The sequence below is a fragment of the Pteronotus mesoamericanus genome, unplaced genomic scaffold, assembly GCF_021234165.1.
Source record: "Pteronotus mesoamericanus isolate MK-2021 breed Mesoamerican mustached bat unplaced genomic scaffold, CSHL_Meso_final contig_130, whole genome shotgun sequence".
NCBI classification, from domain to species: Eukaryota; Metazoa; Chordata; class Mammalia; order Chiroptera; family Mormoopidae; genus Pteronotus; species Pteronotus mesoamericanus.
Window position 1 is genome coordinate 7,842,994 of NW_026555060.1, and position 22,656 is coordinate 7,865,649.

The 22,656-nt window shown below is 46.8% G+C and overlaps 1 protein-coding gene across 1 annotated transcript; it reads left to right on the forward strand.

The window, feature by feature from the left end:
* The first annotated feature begins 12,738 nt into the window (after nt 1-12,738).
* Nucleotides 12,739-16,380, forward strand: PRDM8 (PR/SET domain 8). The gene is made up of 3 exons (XM_054590124.1): nt 12,739-12,957; nt 13,934-14,165; nt 14,573-16,380. Exons 1-3 carry the CDS (start codon nt 12,739-12,741, stop codon nt 16,186-16,188), a joined length of 2,067 nt encoding a protein of 688 aa, XP_054446099.1. The 3' UTR covers nt 16,189-16,380.
* Nucleotides 16,381-22,656: the final 6,276 nt, after the last annotated feature.

The window sequence follows — 22,656 nt, forward strand, 5'->3', positions numbered from 1 at the left end:
ATGTTTAAAAACATACAATACCTGACTATTTCGTCAGGGGCACTGACCTCTTTTCCCTTCAACTGTCAAATAATAAAAAAAAAGTCAACAGCCAACACAACAATAGACATCCAGTGTGAATGAGTCAAAATTATACCTATTTTGTTAGACAGGCAAAAAAATATAATTTTTTTTGGTGTGCCACAGAATTTAGTAATTAGTTTGTGTGCCATGAGATGAAAAGGGTTGAAAATCATTGCCGTAGATTGTTGTTGCTGTAACAGCATTCTCTGCCCTCAGGAAAAAAGCAGAAGAGTAAGGTCTTGAGCACTGTGTTCAGGGGCCATATTTTCCTGGATGCCCTGTTAGTTGCTGAGGAAAACATCATCATCCACTATTCGGTAGGGAACCAAAGAAAGATGTGAGTGCTCCCATCAGAAAAGTCAGAGAAGGACATTGGGATTGAAGGACTGAGGCAGTGATGAGGCGTATGGTGATGTAGATATGCTCACCCACTCTGAAAAGGCCTGAGTTGTAAGGATGATTAAATGGATGTTCATGAATGGAAGTGTTTGGACTACAAACTGAAGCTTCAAGTTTTGGGGAATATACAGATTCCAACCTTCCACTGGAGGCCTAATTCACCATGTGAGGGGCCATGACATAAAGACACACAGAAATGCTCCCAACATGCTTACTGTCAGCCAAGCACAGAAATGGAAACCAATCCAAGGCTGGGTCTTCCATTCTACTTCACACAAACTCTTTGTCTCCTTAATATGTGAACATGGGAAATGTCATTTTTGACAGAAGAAACATTTGCTGAGCACCTTCCACCTTCTGAGCTCCTTTCCTCTGCCTTTCCTATTCTTTTACCTTGTTCCTAGAAATTGAAAAGGAAAGGACAGGAGAGGCATGAAGCTTCTGGAAGTGCTACCTAACTTTCTGTCGCAAGCTATTCTTCCCCAATCTGTGCGCACTGCCACCCCACATATTCACATGCACCTTTGCATTTTGTTTCCCTCTGAAGAGAAAAAGTGGAGCAGGAGAGGTACAATTTAAAACTTATATTTACCCAGCATTTCAAAGTGGCAGGCACTAAGATGCTTTACATAATTAACTATTTGGGCTCTTGCTATATACTAGGTCGAATGCACTGCCATGCTAATCGTATTTAACGTTTACGACCTTTGAAGTTCAGTAGTATTATCCTTAGCTCACAGATCCACTTCCTTCACAGGAAGCAGAAGGACGGAGTGGCTAACCCAGGCAAGCAGTCGAGCTGATACGAGAACCCGGGCTTGTCCTTGCAATATTCTTAGCCACCCTATGAGATAAATGTGGTTTTTGCTATTTTACAAATGAGGGAACTAAAAATTCAGAGAGGGCAGGTGATTTGCTCAAAGGCACATAGCTAGTTGATTGCAGATCTGAGTTCAAACCTGTTTCGGATTCCGAATTTCGAGCTCTAAACCGACGGCCTCTGGGATTCTTCGGAAGAAAGCTCAATGAGCAACCCACAACTGACGCCCGCGACGGGTGTCCTGCCTGGGCGGGAGGTTTCACCGAGCGTGAGACTGTAAGCGTGAGGAGAACATAAGTTGCCGTGCGGCTGGGGCTGCATCGAAGTGACGTGGGGCGCGAGAAAACGCGCTGCCTCGGAGCGCGGGCTGGGACAGGGGTAGTGTCCGCCGGGACCCACAATGCTCCGCGCACAGCCCGTGTGCGTGCGTCGGGGGCGGGGCTTGACGGCTGTCAGCGTGGAGCCTGCCCTGCTCGAAGCCCGGATGCCAACTGCGCGGCTGCAGGCCGCGGCGCGGTAGTTCCTCGTCGCGCCGCGCTTCCCCAACTCGGGAGTATGGGGGAGGGCTGAGCTGCCCACCCTGCTTCAGGGCCCGCCCGCCTCTGAGCCCTTTTTCGAAGCCTTGACCCTTCCAGGCAGAGGAGGGCCCGCACCACGTGGAGGCCCGGAGCGCTGACCCGGGCGGGCCCCCGGGTCTCCCGGCTCTCTCGGCCCGCCCAGGCCTCGGCTTTCCGGCCTTGGCACTAGAGTTAACCCGCGATGCGTTCGCACGCTTCTGGTCCCACTGGGTCCAGCGCGCCTCAGCCCTTGGTGGCCTGACTTCTCCGTATCTAACGTGGCGCCGCTACCAGGCTTGAGGGAAGGAATCCTGGATGCGTCTGGGGGATAGAAGCCCCCTGTGCCGGTCTCCTGGCAGAAACCTGCTCGCTCTCACACATAGAGGGGAGGAGGGTGGCGGCCTCTGGATGGGACACGCGGGCGCTTCCTTCAGCAGTAAAGAGGGCTCCTGAGCACCGTAACATATTCCTCCTGCCTGCTTTACCCTCCAGTGCCTCCTGATGATGTCCCTAAGACGTCGAGAAATCCTCAGCCTTCGTGGAGGGGCTTTGAAAGCGGGTGCAGAATACAATTCTCAAATTTTCTAATGGGGAAGCCAGCGCAGGGTTGTAACAGTCATGACAGGCAGCACCGAAATGGGTATTTATGGTGTTGTAGGCTGAGCTTGCTAAGTACCAACTCAGCCCTCACAATAACTTTATGGAGAGGGTTTCCTTTTGTACCCTCGGTTCACAGATGAAGGCCTGAAACACAGACAGGTTAAATTACCTGCCGACCCCCAGGAGTCGGGACTCATTCGAACCCTGACCGCCTCCTGCTGGGAGTTTGTGGCCTGAACCTGAGTTGCTGGCCCCATCTTGGTCAGTCCTCCAGACTTCTAAGAAGAACGTTTCTTAATGAAGGTAGCTGAGACCTGTCTGGGATGTCCAAGGCTGAAATGAAACTAACCCAAGCTCTTGGAAGTAATCCCTTACCATCTGCTCAGCAACTGGCTTTCCAAAGTGCGCTCGCCCTCTTTTTATTTTTTTTATTTTTTTTATTTTTTTTCCTGCTGAGTCCTCATTGAGACCAGGGAGGCAACTCTCGCCAGCCTTGGTTTACCCGAAGAGGAACACCAAGGCGGGGAGAGGTCTCTGTCTGCCCAGCTAGGAAAAGATAGGAAAACAGGCCCACATCCTGTGAAAGGCGGTCGAGGGACCAGCCAGGGGACGTGCGCCGGCGGCAAGGGTGGTGCTGGTCGTGAAGTAGAGCAGAGCTGTTCCTGAAAGCCTAGCCTTCAGGACGCCTCTCTGGGAAAGTGATCGCGGAGCAGGAGGAGAGTATTGACACTATTTCCAGGGAGGTGACAGGAGATTGGAGAGGGCGGAAACCGTGGCTGGCCCTTCAGAGCGCTAGGTCCCTGCTTCGACCTCCTGGGAGTGCCCCGAGCACACTGCTGCATGGTCTCTTTCTGCCTCACGCTCATGGTTTGCTCGCGCTGCTTCTAAAAGAGCGACACCCAGTTGAAGGTGGCTTGTTTTGTTCTGCCCAGTACCCTCCCGTGCCAGAGCTCTGCACACTTGGTGAATCATCCCCAATGAATGTAATGGGTGCGGCGTCTATCTTTTCGTGATGCTGTGGGGGTAGAGCCATCCCTGGATCTCTACCAGAGACGGACCTCCTTAACCTACACTGAAGCCCATCTCTGTCATTTGGCCTTCTCTGCACACTTCACTCTGTCGAGGGGCCCTTTACTGAGACATGAACACCACAGAATTCAGACAGGGATCACCTGCGTCCAGCAGGCACTTCTTGCCTTGACTTGTCACCCAAAAGTTGGGCCTAAACCCAGCTGCGAGTGGCTTGAGGGATAGAGCAGCTAATCCAGCCCCCCCAGGTAAGAAAGGGAACCTGTTGCACTCTCTCAGCCCGTTGATTTTCCCCAGGCTATTTCCACAATTTCAGAAGATCCCCCTTGCCTTACCTCCCTAGGGTATAAGGTAAACTGACTCTAGAATGTAGGTAATGCTATGAGGCATCTGAGTTCATGGACAAGGTATTAAATATAAAAAAATCATATATAAAAGACATATTCTATAGAACTCTTTTCCGTTTTGCTTCCCCAGAACCAATTGCTTCCTCCTATGACTTCACACAAACTATTTTCTCAAAACCACCTTACACAAAAACATGCAAAAAAGGAGCATTGACTGCATTATGTACATGAGCCAGAAAAATGACACATTCAAAAAGTTTTTTTAAATTGCTACCCTCAACAATAATCACCCCCAACATTTTTAAACATGCACACAGGACCATATCTGATCAGATGTAAACTTGTTCAAACCTAAATTGGATTCTAGGCCTTCAAAAAGTCTCAACCTCCAGGACTTTATATCCAATATGTTTATTCCTATTAGGAATTTGTGAATGATTTACTTTGACAATTCTGGATATTTATTCTTAAAATATAGGTTTTCCTTAAGACTTTAAAGGAAATTATGAATATCTTGGTTATCTTTATATTACATTACCAGATGACTACCAAAATCAATCTGGGAATTGGCTTCTCGATCAGTAAGTTCAAGAGAACAACTATATTTCAGGACTCCTGCCTATTATTTCTGCCACTTTAAAATATAGGTACAGGGTAGGGAGAGGGTAGTAAATGGTAGAGAGGGCCAAATATACAGTGATGGCAGATGATTTGACTTTGGGTGGTGGGTGCAGAATGCAATATACAGATGATGTATCATAGAAACATACACTTGAAACCTATGTGATCTTATTAACTGATGCCATCCCAATAAACAATAAATAAAATAAAATATAAGCAGTATTATAGTAGTCATGGTATTACTATTATTTGTGACAAGTTGATCTTGGAATTCTTTAAGAGAATGCTTCTTCAAGTATTATAATTGAAGAAAGACTTTGTTAAAAACTTGGTAGTTTTTATTTGCTTATGAAAATCTATTAAAAGCTATTGGCTTTCCATACAATGTTTAGGGAGACATTCTCCCATCGATGCTAGAGTAAAAGCCCTGGATTAAATGATGAAACACTTGCAATTTATTTGAATTGAAATTATGAAAGATGGTTTTCACTCAAACACTCCAATTTGCAATATGAGCAGGGGAGCACTTTGCATATGAGAACATAGTTTGTCAAGAAATAAACTATATTTCCAAGGCTCTAACAAAGCAAAGTGAATCATCACTGTGTGGTAACTACTTGATATCTACTCCCACAAATCCTTTTTGTTTCTTTTTTGCCTCTTTTTTCCTTGGAAAAAATCAGATGTCTGTCTCTCTCAGGCCAGGGAAGTATGCCATGGATAGATTCCAAGCTGGAATGTCCTGGACATGTGGGTGTTCTGCCTAGACCCCCTTCCTAGGAGAGGAGTGGTTTATGCTATTCATCTCCCAGCAGTCTAATTTCCAATCTAAGTCCACATGTAAGAGGGCAAGCTGGGTCCAGGTGCCAGGGAATCTGCCCAGTATGTACACACTGTGTGCCAATCCACACATCTCTTTTTAGCTCAGGAATGAGGTGGAACTCAGGTACTGAGTGTTGGGGTAATCTCCCTTTTCCTGGTTGTTCAAAGAAATCTGATGTAGAGCCTTTCAACTTGGTGACATTCCTAAGGCCTAGAGTCAATTTTCTCAGAATATGATGTTCCCTTCCATTTTAGACTGCTAGACACCCCTTGGTCCCCAGTCTGCCTGGAAAGCCTGTCTAGGAGGGTGAGGAGGCCCAGAGTGACTGGTTGTGGCCCTGCCTACTTTTTCTTCCTCCCACCCTCTTCCTCCTCCTGAGGTCTATTCAAAGACTGCAGTGTCTGACTATGGAAAAACTTTGTAATCTGCAGATTTGACAGAAAACCTTGCCAGATCTTTAGATATTCACCTGGGGAGGGATACAAAATCTGAGAGAACCCAGGAGGCCAGGATGTTGGGTATTGGATCTTGGTCACAGGTCACAGACAGATGAGCATGAGGCATTGGTTTTGGATCTGTGGTAGTTGCCTTTAATGTCTCCTCACTTGCTAGCCACGCTGGAAGTCATACTCAGAAGCCATTAAGCCAGCTGACTATAACCTATATCCAGGAGAGGAAATAAATTACACAAAGTTCTTAAAGCCTATCCAGCTTGCAGCTGAACTCCAACAGAATAGCAGGTAGAACTTGAGATCCTTCAGAGAGAACGTTTTAAACTTAAGAAAGGTAGGTTATAATTATAAAAACAGCAGCAGTGGTAATAGTAGAAGCAGCAGCATTAAAAATGGCTACCATTTATTGAAAAAGAGGAAAAGCCGAAGAGAAAAAACTGTGAGTCAGGAGCTGGGAGGCTAAAGTCCCTCCTCACAGACTAGGAAAGTATCCATCCTTTGCTTAAGTCTCTTGCTCTCCCAGAATCAGTCTGGGAAATATTAACTGATTTCTCACCTGATGAAACAACGGTAATACTTAGTGTAAGGAACAGACCCAAACTGAAATTGCCATGTATATTTATTTAAAAAAACAACATACGAAGAACAGTGTCCCCCATCCAGCTCAGCAAACTGCCTCTTCTTGCCCCTAAGTGATTCCTCAGAAACTTTTAAATTCTCCATGGTGAGGCTGTGAAGTTCCATTTTCTGCCTCCCCTGACCCTCACAGTGCCTTCCAGAAACCTCCTCGTGGGAAAATTAGAAGCATAGAAAAAAGTCTCCATTGTCTGCTTTTTTGGCATTTCTCTTGACTTCCAGTGAGTTTTTCCTTCACCATGAATATATACATACATACATATATATCAACAAAACCTTTGCTGGAGTAGAGCTTTGGCACTAGGATTTTAGCCCAGGATAAACCAGGACCTAGAAAAGGATAAAGAAAAACAATGTGTTCTCATTCTTGCAGGGTAGTAATCCTTCTAAGTGGGTTATTCTTAGGGATTTTACTTGCCTCCTGTCACAGAAGTTGAGATATTTTGGGCCCCGGTTCTCTACCCCGGAAAGAAAAAGGACATGTGCATTGTACCACTCTCTAAGAATCAGATTTCCTTTCTTACCCTTTCTTCATCTTCTCACTTAGGTCATAAATGTCATCAGCTCAAGAATCTTTCATGTATTCGCCTATCTCCAGCCTTCTCTTCCAAAACAATACTGCACTTGTCTGCACATGTATTTCTACCATAACTGTTGGAAGCCTTGCTAAAGTGGAGTTAGGTGAACATACCCTCACTCTTCATTGTAATCCCTTGAAGTGTTTAATTGGTAATAAGATTCCAGGGAAAAGAGCTCCAAATAAGTGCATAAACCCATTGTTCCATGTGAATTAAATAAAAGCTATGGTCTGAGGTGCACTTTTATAGCACCGTTGAAGGCTAAATAAATGCCTCAAGCCTTCACTTAGTATCAGTGAATTCCAGAAAGTAATAATGCAGAGTGATTTCAAGGTAGTTTATACACCATTTTAGCCCATGAATTTCTAGAGAAATAAACATAATTTGTGGATTTTTTATCCTCCTATCAATGATTGTCATTTAGATCATTTATATTACCAAGCAAATATGTACCACTTAAAATACTGGAAAACCCTCAAAATATGAATTTCTAGCTTAATCTTGCCCATATTTGCTTTTTTGTTATGTCAGTCATTGAATACATAAGTCAAAGAGTTGATTGGATTCATAAAATGTTAGAAAAACTTTTATTGGGGAATTTTCCCCCTGAAATTAATAGGAGAAATCTAATTAGGGGGCAGAAAAATGAAACTGATAGAAAAATATCATCTGATGGCCAGCTTCTCATTATATCTCTCCCCTTTTTGATGTATAGAATCTTAGCTATTTTCTGCTTGAGATTTGGAAGGTCAAGCTCCCCCACCCCCAATTTAAGTACCAGGAGCATTCTTTATTTTACACAGACTGGAGTCTAGGTTTCAGTACCTCAAAGGAGACACAGTCTAAGGTACACCCTTTATATTTAAGAAAGGAAAGGCCAGGGAAAAGAAAAAATGCCTTCCAATTAAAGTTTAAGGTTTTCTAGAATGTCCACATTCTGTAATAGATACTTCTATATTTAGAACATAGATTTTTTTTTTTTTTAAAGTGGCTTTCATGGGCAGGTGATATTTCCTGGAAAGGCAAACTTTCTGTCCTCTGAATAACAGCAAATGGAGGCTCTAAGGAATGTTCTGTTCAACAGTTTAATGGGATTCCATTTGAGGACACTCTCCCCAAACCCCATGCTACACCTTCCTTTGCTTTATCAGGCTGTAGTTTCTAAGAGACCACAACTTCCTTATGGCTACTTCTTTATCTAGCTGTTGTTTACACCTGTGTCTCCTTCTTTATCATTTTCTTCTTCTCTGAATTCACTGAAGTGCCTGGAGACTATTTTTCCACCTTGTGGGTTATTTTTGAGGCAATTCTTTTGACATGTCTAATTCTCCTACCCTTTCTTTAAACAAGAGATGGAGGGTGAGAGAGAAGGGGGTGGGGAGGGGATCAAGAGATGAGTGGAACATCTAATCATGAGACAATTGGTGGCTAAATGCAGTGATTCTCATGTACAGACCTGTGAGAGCCCTCAGCTTTGAGCCTTGGTCATTACAGAAGTTGCCTTAGCTGAACTCTTTAAAAGTGTTCACACATGTATAAAGAGAAATGATACGTTAAGACTACTGCAGTTTCAGAAGCTTTATTTGAAAAATCAGTAGCTGCACTGTAAATTAGGGAGAGTTACCATTCATTCCCCCCCGTTTTCCTGGCCCAGTACATGGGTATTTCCCAGGCCTACTTTTCCGGAGTCCCAGCAAATCTTAGGCAACGCTGGCTGGCTGTATCTGATAGGAATTTGGGGGTCTGACCGGGGCCATTGAAGAAGGAAGAGGGGGAGGGGAAGAGAGAGAGAGAGAAAGAGAGAGAGAGAGAGAGAGAGAGAGAGAGGCTCCAAAGAGAAAAGAACTCACTTTTTTTCTGGCTTTCTTGGACCACAGGCGCCAGCGAGGGACGGTGCTCAGTGCCTGGCTGCCTCACTGGGTTCCAGGAGGTCTGAGAGCTGCGAGAGAGAATCAAACTAACACCGTGAGCATCTTTTCCTTTTAAGCTGCTCTTTGCCAATCCACAACCCACTACCTTATTCCAACACTGGATAAAAACGAGGCCGTTCTCTCTCCTTCTTAAGTCTTTCTGCTTCCTCCAGTTTAGCCAGCTACACATCCGATTTATCCTCAAGTTAACCGATTGTCCTCTTCAATGTAAGGTTTTGCGGGTGGGGCTGAGGGAGTGGGATCGTCTCTACCATTCAAAGGGAAGACCTTTCTTCCCTTAGGATTAGAGAGATGAACGGTGAAAAAATACCCCGAGAATCCCCCAGCGAAAATGTGATGGCACCAGTTGAAGGAGTCGACTTTCAGGCCCTTAAAGACCTCAAGTGATTTGCATCAGCCGTTGCCCTAAAGGGGCCAACCAGCACCTCTAAGTGGTTTAAGGCGCAAAACGAAGCTCCCGAGGCGACAGCGGTAACTCCATCCACTTCTACCACTGGCTGGACGTGAAAAGCACTCCGGAACACACCTCGGTAGTAATTTTTACTTTGATTCACCCCCACCCACACACACTCCCAGAGCTCTTAGAATGCGGGCCGCCCTCCGGGACTATGCAGAATGCTTGGGGTAGAGGGCGGAACAGCCGGAATAGCTTGAGTGTACAGTAACCTGGGTTCATCCCACCCATCTCTCTTTCACCCCCTCCCCTGCCCAGGTACTTATGTCCTGGGACCAGACGAACCCTGTATATCCCCTTAGGAAGTCTGGCAGCGTCCCCTCTTTATTGCCCTTGCTCCATCTCCAGCTCCACGGAAAGACTGGACAGAGTTCTCACCAAAAGCGCATCCATTCTGAATCTTGCGTGGAAGGGCTTGGTGGAGTGAGCGCTCCTGGAGAGAGCTGGAGTTGTTTGATCAGCCCCGAGCAACTAGCTGCCCGAACCAGCGACGCCTTACAGGCCAGAGAATCCCTTGGGGCTAATCCGCAACCCCCCTTCGCATCTCAGAACTCGGACTCGGGAAATGCGCGCAGGCTCCGCGCACTCGCTGAGTGACCACCTTTCTGCCAGAGGTTTTCCAAGTGCCAGGGGAAAACTGGAAAATGCCCTTTCCAGTTCTTCCGGCACTTCCCTTTACAACCCTAAAACTGATCTCCCCCTCCTACCAGTCTCAGAGGGGCAATGCTTTAGGAGGAAGAGGGCTCGCCATGCTCAGAGAGGAGTTGCCACTTGGGGAAGGAGCTGAGGACCCGCGGGCAGCCGGCAGGCCGGAGAGAGAGCGCTTCCAGGCAGGCAGTGCCTGAGGGAGCGTCTAGCCCAGCAAAGAGTTAAAGGGAGGGGACGTGGGCTGTCACGCGTCATTGGGCAGATTATGTGCAGCAAACAAAAAGTGTGTGTCTGCGTGCCAGTCAGTCACTGCATCGGGTCCATCTGTACAACTCTCATTCTCTCCCCCCCACCCCCATTTCTCTCTTCCCATCTCTCCATCTCTGTTTCCCCTCTTCAGGCAGCGCCTACTAGGCAGCGATACCAGCACCCCTTGACATGGAAATACACTGATACAATAGGCAAAAGAAACAGTCGATAGCATCTCCCGGTTCCAGGTGGCGTTATTTGGCCGATTCTATCCTGACCTTATTCCCGGTAAGTCTATTTGCATTGATGTGGAAGGGGGATGGGGGGAAGTCTGGTTTCGTGGGAACAGTGGAAAATTTTGTTCTCCGTTTGCTCAGTATCCAGAAGAGGGGGGAAAATAATTGTAGAGGGAATCTCTGCTGCCAATATGATTATACAAAGGGAGGAGCCGGTGGAGAGCACTTTGCCGGAGAAGCAAGCGGCTGGGGAGCGCGCTGCCGCCAGACAATGCCTGCTTCCAGAGGAGGGCGAGCGGCCGGCGGCAGCGCCGGCTTTCCGCAAGCTCGGCGGGCTCTGGACTGGATGCCCCGGCGGATGAGAACCTGGGCCCGGGAGGAGGATGCTCAGCTGTGAAGGGCTGGGTGGCAAAGGCCACCGCGCGCGGGCGGGCGAGCCCAGGCTTTAGTCTCGCCCTGCGATTATTGTGACTGGCTTGATGCTCCTGGTGGCCGCGGCGGCGACGCGGTCCCCTATTAGCGCGGTGTAGCGAGGACCTTTTCACCGTATTGTTAGGTAAAACTGCATTTTAATGATTGTGTCCCTGCTGTTGCCCGACGTGACAGGGCGACCTCCCGGCACAATGAAACGTTTGTTTGAAAGACACTTTTAAAAGGACGGGAGAAATTGGGGCATAAAACGCTGAGTTGGGGAAATTGAAAAGGAGAGAATAGGATTCCGTTGAAAAGGAGATGGGAGGTTCGGGAGGATTTTAAAAATATATTATTATATAGAAAATTTCAATTGGAGATAAGAAAGGCTATTTTCTGTGGGATAAAATGCCCAGCGATAGATGCTCTATCATAAAGTAAGTTTCTACTTTATGGATATTTCTCTTATTTCTGTCTGGCAGATACAGCTCAATACTTGACATTTGGGGGGATGTAGCAGAGTGAATGAAAATAGAGGCTGACCAAAGTTTTATGCTCTGTTAGCTGGAAAGAAAAAAAAAGCCAACAGTGCCCTGTAATCACATTTGCAAGATTAATTGGTTAATAGACATTAAGATAAAAATGGATGTTACTAATATTATTCCATAATGAACAACTTCCGGGAAAAGAATCAAGTCTACTCTTTCCTGCTACTTAAGTTTTACAAAACATACGTGAAATTCTGCCCTTGGTGGTGTTATTTTGGGAAAAAACCAACTTAGGGGAATCTTTTAATCAGTCAGAAGGAGTGAACAATGCAGGTAGTTTAAAGCCAGTTTAAATGTTAAGTAACAGTTTTTTTTAAGACGATAAATATTGTAGGCAGTGTCCAGTGACAAAGAAAAAAATGTCAAATGATAGCTTAATAGAGAGCCCTCCACCAGGGCATTACTTTCTAAATTGCAGCGGATTAAACAGCTGGAGTGTCCACCGAGGTCTACTTAAGCGGGGCTGCCCCCTCTTGCCCAGACCGCGTTGTATTTAGAGAGCGAGAATTCACCAGTCATTACACACGCGGTATTTCAGACAGGGGACACTTCGGACCTGCCCGGTACCTTCTCACTTCACGAGGCACATGTGACTCAATCCACCCCCTTGTATAACAAGATAACTGGGATTCACCCTCATCCATAAATAAGCATGTTGAGAAAAAAAATAATTACGTCTGCTTGCTGCTTTTAATTAAAGCCTCGGAGGGACAGTGTTGGATTATGGTAATGAGCAGACATACGTCCTCTCTTGTAGGCTGCAGAGAAAGGTTAGCTGACACGGAATCAGTGGCCCTGACACTCCACTTGAAATCCATTCGCTATGCTTGGCTGTCTCCACCTGTTCGCTAATGCTGCTCCCCTCTTTGGAAGAAAATAAAATAAAATCAGCTCCCAGGGACCCAGTCCAGCACATAAGAGAAAAGGAGAGATGCTTTCTCCCAAAAGTTAGAGGTTTCTTTCAGTCAAGAAAGCCTATAGGCTACTAAAAACACTATTGTCTTCCCCTACCCTCACCTCCCGCAAATCCTGCCCTATCTGCCCCCACCTTACTGAAAAAAAAAAAAAAAAAATCTCGTCTTCCGTAGTCCTGTGCTTTCTCTCTCATAAGCAGTTAGTCTACCTTGAGCTGCCACTATTCCAATTTTTTAGTTGGCATCTTCAAAATATGCCAGATTTAATCTGTCATTGGCTTTATTTCTGAAATAAGAGCTATGCAAAAAAGCAGGCGAATTCAAGAAAAATCTGTCGAGTAGTTATAATATTCTGTCTGGATTCATAAAGGCAAAAAGAGTAATGCAATTCACTTCTGTGTCCTGTGTGTCTGTCTCCAGTGATGGAGGATTCAGGCATCCAGCGAGGCATCTGGGATGGAGATGCCAAGGCTGTCCAACAGTGTCTGACAGATATTTTTACCAGCGTTTACACCACCTGCGACATTCCCGAGAATGCTATATTTGGTCCCTGTGTCCTGAGCCATACTTCCCTGTATGACAGCATAGCTTTCATAGCTCTGAAGTCCACTGACAAGAGAACAGTTCCTTACATCTTCAGGGTAAGTCTTTGCCAATGCTGCTTAGGGTAGGAGGGTAACGTCCAGTTGGAAACTGACTAAGAATTATTCCAATGACAAGCTGACACAGGTTGTGAATGTAGAAATTGCAGTAACGTGAGTCATCCCATCTCACACACCAAAAACTGAAAAAGAAAATTAAACTCACTAAATTAAATTAAATTGTCAATTGATTTTTCTGGAATAAATGACAACATTTGATTTGGAATACCAGCTATGCCTAAATCAGTGCCTCAATTCTGGGCTTTCCCGGTGATGGAATTAACTCTGGGAGATTTCGGAAGACTGAGCTGTTTGCATAATAAGTACCCTCTGTAAGTATGAAAGCATTTGCCTTCCAACACAGGGGCCTCCTCTTCCCCTAAATATATTATGCTTTCTGGGAAAGGCAGCTACTGCCTAGAGTTTGTATCTAAATAAAAGTGTTGATGGTTTGACAATAAAATATCAGTAAATCCACGTTTGAGTTTGGATATAAAAGTCTTCTCATTCTTACTTTGCAAAGAAAAACTAATAATTGTTTAAGTCAAAATTAAGAAGATGAGCAAATGCCGTAATTTCTGAGATCTAAGCTTTTCACTTCCAAAGCAAACAAAATTTCCCCACTTTTCTAATATGGAATAATTTAGAAGTCAATTCTCAAGACGTTGACACTAATTTGAATTGGAAGAAGAAATTTCCTCATTTGATGTTCAACCGATATATGAAAACAAGGACTTAAATAATCTGTATGATTGATCCAGCGTTTCAAAGGACAATTCTCTTGCCTGATGTTTACAAACATGAGCATGGGTGCCAACTTGGGTCAGGTTTTTTGAACCTTGGTCTCAGATAATTCTTTGGAAAAGAATGACGTGTAGGAAGTGGCCCTGGTTCCTCTGGCTTCATTCTCTCACAAGAGTCTCCCTCCCCAAACCCCTTCCTCCTTGTCTTCTTTCTTTTATTTTCTAAACTGTAGGTAGACACCTCAGCAGCAAATGGTTCCTCCGAAGGTCTCATGTGGCTGCGTCTGGTCCAATCAGCCAGAGATAAAGAAGAGCAGAACCTTGAAGCCTACATAAAAAACGGACAGCTGTTTTACCGCTCTCTCCGAAGGATCGCCAAAGATGAGGAGTTACTAGTTTGGTACGGCAAAGAACTGACTGAGTTACTCTTGCTCTGCCCCTCTAGACCCCACAGCAAAATGAATGGTAGGTTGGCGATCTCGACCTGCGCGCGGGCCCTTAGCTAACGGGGGAGCGATGCAGGGAGCAGTGGGATCTCACTCTGGCGCCTGGGCGCGCCTTTCTTCCCTTTGGGGGTCTCTTAGGAAGTGTCTGAGATCTAGTCCGTAGTGTAGCTGGGGCAGGTAGGTGAGGATAAATCGGGGGACCCTTGGCTTAATTACTGCACTCCCCCCCAAGTCAGGAGGAGAAATTAGATCAAGTCGTACAGGGTCCCCTTTTTTTTCAGGCACTCAGGCCCTGAGAGGTGAAGGTGGATTGGTGAAGGGGGTGGTGACAAACGGGCCTGGAGACGATTCTGAGTAACCATGTGGTGTGCGTGTGTGTGTGCTGCGCGCGTGTGTACGTGTGTGTGGTGTTTGCTCACTAAGCAGGGTCGTCCCCTTACACATGCCTGGAATGCAGCCAACGTTTCCAGTTTGAGTTTCCCTATGCGGCGCATCTGCGCTTCCGCTGTCCCAAGAGAATTCACAGCGCTGAGAGGAGCCCCCAAGACGAACAGGGTGGCGGCGTGGGCACCAAGGATCACGGGGGCGGCGGCGGGAAGGAGCAGCAGCCGCAGCCACAACAGCAGCAGCCGCAGCCACAGCAGCAACAGGAGGCGCCCTTGGGCCCCGGCCCCAAGTTCTGCAAAGCCGGCCCATTCCACCATTACCCGACCCCCTCCCCCGAGGGCAGTAACCCTCCTGCGACGGGTGGCGGCAGCAGCGCGAAGCCATCCACGGACTTTCACAACTTGGCCCGGGAGCTGGAAAACTCCGGGGGAGGCAGCAGCTGCTCCCCGGTCAGGAGCCTCAGCAGCGGCAGCAGCGGCAGCGGCCACCAGGAGGCGGAGCTGAGTCCCGACGGCAACGCAGCGGGCGTGGGCAAAGGGAAGAGGAAATTCCCAGAGGAGGTGGCGGAGGCAGGTGGTGGCGGGGGGCTGGCGGGGGGCCGGGGCCGCTTCGCTGAGCGGCCCCTGCCCGCCTCCAAGGAGGACCTGGTGTGCACGCCTCAGCAGTACCGCGCCTCGGGCAGCTACTTCGGCCTGGAAGAGAACGGCCGCCTCTTCGCGCCGCCCAGCCCGGAGACGGGCGAGGCGAAGCGCAGCGCCTTCGTGGAGGTGAAGAAGGCGGCCCGAGCGTCCGGACTGCAGGAGGAGGCAGCCGTCGACGGCGGGGTCGCAGCCGCCGACGACCAGGACGCGGGCAGCGGCGGCGGCTCCTCCACGCCCGTGGCCGCGTCGCCGGCCACTGCCGAGAAGCTGCTGGCCCCGCGGCCTGGAGGCCCGCTGCCCAGCCGGTTGGAGGGTGGCAGCCCGGCTCGTGGCAGCGCTTTCACCTCGGTGCCGCAGCTCGGCGGCGGCGGCGGCGGCGGCGCGGGGGGCGGTGCGGGCGCCGGCGGCGCGGGCGGCGCGGGCGGCGCGTGCGGCGGCCAGGGTGCCGCGTCGGATGAGCGCAAAAGCGCCTTCTCGCAGCCAGCGCGCTCCTTCTCGCAGCTGTCCCCGCTGGTGCTGGGCCAGAAGCTGAGCGCACTCGAGCCGTGCCACCCCAGCGACGGTGTGGGCCCCACCAGACTCTACCCCGCTGCGCCCGACCCTCTGGCCGTGAAGCTCCAGGGAGCCGCAGATCTGAATGGGGGTTGCGCAGCCCTGCCGAGCGGCGGTGGCGGTCTTCCCAAACAGAGCCCCTTCCTCTACGCCACCGCCTTCTGGCCCAAGAGCTCCGCGGCCGCGGGGCCCCTGCAGCTGCAGCTGCCCTCGGCGCTCACGCTGCTGCCGCCCTCCTTCACCTCGCTGTGTCTGCCCGCGCAGAACTGGTGTGCCAAGTGCAATGCCTCCTTCCGCATGACCTCCGACCTAGTGTACCACATGAGGTCACATCACAAAAAGGAGTACGCCATGGAGCCCTTGGTGAAGCGAAGGCGGGAGGAAAAACTCAAGTGCCCCATTTGCAACGAGTCCTTCAGGGAGCGCCACCACCTTTCCAGGCACATGACCTCCCATAATTGACACGGAAAGGACCCCAGCTATTCATGCGGCACGTAAACGCACAGCACAGTCAAGCCACTTGTGGGAACAAACACGTGAAGGCATCCACCACCTCCGTGTGACTTGAGACGTTGCACCCAGAGAGAGAGTCACATCACACACATACTCTCAAACACATGCGCTCCTCCAGTCATTTCATTGAAATGTTTACCTGCGACCTACAGTACACACACATGCAGACACACGAGACAGGGCGGTGGATTTATTATTGGGTGGGGGGGTTTTGAGGGGTTTTCTTTTGAATGCACGCATTTTCACTTTCCCAAAAACAAAGGTACATTTTTTTAAATGTCATATATTGCAACATATTGATGCATTTGTCATACGTTTCTACTTAAATTATTAAGCACTTACAGTTTAGATGTAATAATTATATGTAAGGGCAAAATTTATTTTAGATATAAAGTAAAGGAGGAGAGTGAGATGCTTTCTGCATTTCTGGATGACGGGTTGTGTTCTTACAAAAATAAACAAAAGAATAAAAAGGGGGGGTCATCATTCAATTTAAGTTTCCAAGGGGGAAGTGCATGTATCATGAAATGATTATGGACTTCAATGAAGAATGTCATCACTATGTAAATATGTATTTCCTTTTAATACAAAGTGTAATTTTGTGCCAGTGAAATGGAGTCTGAATAGTTATGTGTTTCTTTTATCCCTGGAAAGATTTATTAAACTTTATAGATTATCGGGGTATGTTGGATGCTTTGACAATAAATGACTATTTTCTTCAGAGCAATTATTTGGAAAGTGTTTTTAAATAGACTTTTGTAGCCAAGAACTACACTTTGAGTAGATACCATCTATTTTCACTGAGTCCCAGAAAAGAAGAGATAGAAGGAGAGGGATGATAAACCCTGCCCCACTTGCACTTACTTACTCTAAGACAATTTTGAGCCTAAAAGAGAGAAGACAAGGTTTGATTAGTATTTGGAGAATCTTTAGCTGGGAAGCAATGGGCATCTTGATCAAAGAATAAAGCCTTTGAACAAGGATGCCTGCCATGAAGCTAACCTGTCACTAGGACATCAGTATTCTTTTCAGCAGCAGGATAATTAGTATCTTCTCAGGTGATCAGACACAATTTTCAGGCCTGGCTCAGAGAAACCAGATGAAAAGCCCACTTAAGGTTCTACTGGTGATGCCCACATAGAAGAGTATCTTGTCCTGTAGAACTGGTTAGCATTCTGTCACTTCCCATTAGGAGACCCTGTGAAGAGTTTCTTTAGAAACCAAGGTGAAACGACCACAGTAGTCTGTACTGCAGGGCCCAGCTTTCCTTCTAAAGGTGTGAGCAGCTGCACAGCTTCTGGAAAATACTAGTCCTGGAGTATTACCATACAGAAGAACCTGGTAACTTTCTTCCTCTCTCTGTCCTTCCTCTTATGAAAAGTCTTTTTGTATTTTTCATATAGCAACAATAGATCTTAGTTAAATAGAATGTACTTGAGAGTGTGTGGTATATCCAGCAACCGTTAGATGCAAAACTAAATGGATGATCATCCTTTAGGTCTTAGGATGGTACAAACTTAATCCATGGGTGTCTTCAGAGTCAGTCTATGCATGCTGTAGTTACAGATATGACACCGATTTGATCACAGGTGTTCTTTCCCACTTCCCCCTTCCCACATATCTTGCCAACCCTCCCCAGTCAGATGGAGAACACGCGTGAAGCGGTCTGAAATGGGAAACTTGCAGAAATTCTCATTGTAGGCATTCAAATTTTTTCCTAAAAGGATTTTAAAGACTTCATTTTTCTTAAGGTGATTACAGAACAAGATATGATTAAGACAGGAAGCAGGTAAAGGCCAGGGGTAGGGCAAATAGATGTATCCATACTGTGACCCAGGTTGGTGAAAATGCAGATTGACCCTCTTAAGATCATCCAAGCACTTTTTGTACTACATATTGTTGAGGCCTACTCTCAGGTTTGCTAGGCAACAGTCGGATAATCTGAAACACTAGCCCCCAGCAATGTGTGACAAGAACAGCAGTCCAAAATTCTAGTTCCAACTGCTATTCATGGCTAGTCATGACCCTGTGTCATAATTGGTATCATCTGATGAACCTGATTCTTGGTTTTCTCATCTGTACAATGAGTGAAGCAGGTTCTACAGTCTTTAAAGTACTTGTAGTGGGGAATTGATTTTTCTAATGGTTAACGAGGCTCCTATTAAATCTAAAGAGGGCTTTCTAGAGAAAAGAACAAGATTGGTTGTGAAGCAAAGTTGATGGCAAGAATTGAGAAGGATATTTGGGGGCAAATGAAAGACGGGCTTCAGGAGATCCTTAAATCATACTGCTTTAGAGGCCAACTAAGTTGTCCATGCCTGGAACGCTAGTGGATCTCTGAAGAAAGTTTTTTAAAAAAAAACCCAACAAGTCCCAGTTTGTCTGGGGTCTAACTTTAAAAACAAACAGACAAATGTTCTTTGAATGCTCTTTGTTATGTTGGATCCTTACAGAATCTCTTTTTCACTACATTGGGTTTACTACCTGTTGGGAATTCACAGATGAACTTAGGTCTAAAAAATGTGAGCAAATACTGTTTTTTGAAAAGGGCTTCCTCATAGTTGGGAATCATGTATTTTGAAGGATACATGTAGACACTCCCTAAGCTTCCCCTGTGTTTTCTTTTGCATGGTCATTAACTTAATCACGCAATCGGGAAGAAAGCCAAGCTTTGGCTAAGCTACTGCCCAGATGATCCAGGAAGGTGTGCTGTGGCAGACACTTTAGGGCTGGGCAGCTATGCTGATCAATCTGCCCACAAGACCTTTTTGGCCAGAAGTAGTAAGGGAAGGGTGCCCAGAGCTAGTTTTGTCCTCTGCCAAGGCAAACTGATAAATGTTTTATTTTATTCCTGCATTTTCAAGCTTTCAGATGTACCTTAACTCTCTCTGTGTCTGAATTTCCTCAAACGAGAGTTTCTAAATTCCATAACCCCATCGTCGGTCCAGCTAACTGAGATCTCTGGCTGAGGCCATGGGCGTAAATGCCTGCACACAGCTGCGGAAGAAACAAGGTCACAGGGTCAAGCGGACTTGGAGCTACTATGAAGTCCCTGCAGGTGGCCTGAGTTCCCAGTGCCAAGACCGCGGATCCTAAGTAGGGGGAGGGAAAGCCAACCGGTTGTTGCACCGGCATTTGTTGTGTCCCAGTCACGCGCGGAATGTCTGGGAATGTAGCGCCAGCGATCTCCAAGCGTGCCCTAGAGCGGATCTGACTCCCTCTCTTCATTTGGCGTTTGTGAGTTGGGGGACGCCTGTATTACCCAGGATGTGCTTGCAGGGTATAGAGTATGCCCATAGGCGCGTGGGAACCAGAGGACGCGGAGAGAGACGCGCGGACATCTCTGCACCAGTTCACAGGCGCTGGAGGACAGAGACGGAAACCGGACCCATCCAGGGAAAATTCCCACGGTCCCAGGCCCACTCCCAGGCTCTGCGGCCCTCTGAGGCCCAGAGTCACGACTGTTGCAGTTGCAGCCACCGCGGACCAGTTGCAAGCCCAGACGTGCGGCCGCCGTCGGGCTCCCGGGAGGGCAGGATGGGGTGGAGGATGAAGACCGCGGTCTACCCGATGTTCGCATTTTCCGAATCTCACCGGGTGTCTGAACCGCTCTGCACCGCCTTTCGTGTCCTCTGCTGAGTCCTATCCCAACCCTCGCAGTTTATCGCCTTAGGCGCCCTGCTCAATGAGCGTGACCCCTAGCGGGGAAACTTTGGACACCGAAGGCCAGTCATCCAGAACACCGGCCAGGAAGTGCGCCCCTTCCCACCCAGGGACTGAGCGGTTCTCCTGGCGGGTCAAGGTCTTCCCGTCTCTTTCTCCACCTCCTGTTGGCCAGACTCCCCTCCGCTGAGGGCTCCATTGAAGGAGTCTGCGCGTTTCTGCCCAGGGCAGATGAGCTTGGGAGGCGCAGACCGCCCCGCCCCCTTGCAGTGCTGCCCTCAGCGCGGGTGGGGGTGGGGGGCTGAACAGAGACACCGCTGGTGAGCGAAGCACCGCTGACTGACAGAGTGTGGGGCACGCAGGTCGAACAAGGATTCGCCTGGATGTTTTAGATTTTCTATTTTCTCTCCTTGCCCAATCCCATGCTCTAGAATCAGTTTGGCTCTTTCTATATTATCTTCCGGTTTCTCTTCCCGCAGTCCGTCCTCATCTCCGTGTTCTCTTCCATCTTTAAGGACTTACGGAGATTGGAGACCATTTCTCGAGTTTTGTAATCTTGTTGATTCTCAGCCACAGAGGCCACTCCTATGGTGCTTGAACCAGCCCAACAGGAAACTGCATTGTCAATTACTGGGCACTGAGGACCACCCCACACCCCATCCACTTGGACAGTTCCTCCTAGGAGAGGAAGTACCAGGTCTAGCTTTTGAACTGATGCGCTTGTAGCTTTCCTTGGAAATGTCATCTTCCCCTGGAGATGCAAAAACAGCTTCAAGGAGTGTAGAAAATTTAGCCTGCCCAGAAGCTGAACTGGGATGAAGTGAGAAGCTGGGACACCTCCTTTTCCTCTTCCCAATGCATTTTGGTTGATGGGCAGGCGATGAGGCCTAGGATGTTGAGACAGAAACATGTCTTACTGGTTGGCCCGAATGCCTTCTGTTTTGTAGTCTGGTTGGCCAGGGAGAAGGGATACTCTCTTCCTCTCTGCTTCACAGATCATAATGCTAAGGCAACCTTTGCTTTTCTTACCTTAAATAGAGAATTAAAACTTTTAAGAAATGTGTCTATTCTCCAAAACTAATAGATGAAGAAGCTGAAGAAAAAGTTCTTTAAAAAAATTCTTTTTTTTTTTACCTTTAGGGTTAGGGATATAGTAAGGTGTCCTACTTGATTAGCTAACCTGGTTATGGTAATTATTATTTCCTTATCCCTTTTCAAGTTGTGTTTGTGTGTGTGTGTTGTGCATGCACTGGAATATATATGTATGCATGTTTGCACACATGGCATATATCCACAGACATATATATGTATATATTATGCATACACATATATATTTACATATACAAATGTACATATCTATTTTAGTACACCCACATATAAGCACACAACTGGCAGGAACTATTGTTTGTACATTTCACATGTTGACTTGGTTTAATTCTCATAACCTACCCAAGAGGAAGACCATGAAGGATCTCACTCCATCATTTTTTAGGAGTGTGTGGTTAGTATGGCTGTCACCTTGGAACAATTGGATGAGAAATAACGTGAGTGTAATGGAAAGACTAGCAGCTCCTGAGTCAGAAGGCATGCTCCAAATTTTGTGAGCTTTTCATCTCTGTGTCTCAGTTTACTGTATTTGAACTTATGAATAATACCACCTTTGGGCTTATCACACAGCTGTGTTTTGAAAAGCAAGTAAAATCGATCATGCAGAAGATTTCCATACTATTACATATGATTGCTTTCCCTGTTGGTGAAAGGGACATCCTTTTAGCTGAAACTTGTCTTCCTCATGTGGTCAGGATGCTGTAGTACTGCTCCAAGAAATCTTCTGTGGCCTTAACTTCTTTTAATGATCTTTGCTCATTTGTAAACAGAGGTGGGAGTAATAGCTGGTTTGAGTTTGTGGATGTGCATTTAACTACTCAGTGCTTCTTCCTAAATATCCCAAACAGACAGGAGGATCACTGAAAAAAAAAAGTTTAAAAATAAAGTCAAGTAAACCTACAGGTCTATTCAGGTAAATGCAGTTTTAATTGGCTTACCTATAATAATCCTAAATTATAAGTATAGTGTGTTCCCAGTACTTAAAAATTATAAGCCAGAATAGCACTAAAAATGAAAAGGGCTATAAGAGGAGTCCAAACTTCAATTTGCCCTGTTGTAGAAAACATGGTCAAAAGCAGAAGAGTAGCCCCTTTTTCTTCCTAGGTACCATGTAACAAATGACTTTGCTTAGAAACCTATTCTGTGCTCAGTGCTTAATGAAGATGATTCTGGATCTGCGGATTATGGCAAGGCATGGCTGGTACTCATCATCAGATAATATCATTAGAAAGGACCCTTGATTCCAAATCAAGTGTTTTATTTAGTGTTTTTCAATGGATCTTGAGCTTTAAATGCTTTATTTTCTCATATGTTTTCCTCTTTTAAAATGGAGATTTGAAGAAAGCATACAATATCTTCTTCTCTTTGCCAAATTTTTGAGGGAATGAATTCTTTGGGGAAACTATTAGGATCCTTTGTAAACCCTAGGAAAAGAATGAAATTTGCAAGAAAAAGATCATGGGACAAAAGCAATGAACTCTATCCTTTTTTTGGCCCTTCACTTCTTTTCAGATGTCCAGCCATCAATTCCAAATTCTTTTCATCACTTATTTTACATTTTCAGTGGAGAAAAGCAGAATTGTGGGTGTCAGGGGAGAAGTCTGGAGATCAATACTACCCTTGACCAGGATCCCAGAGCACACCTCC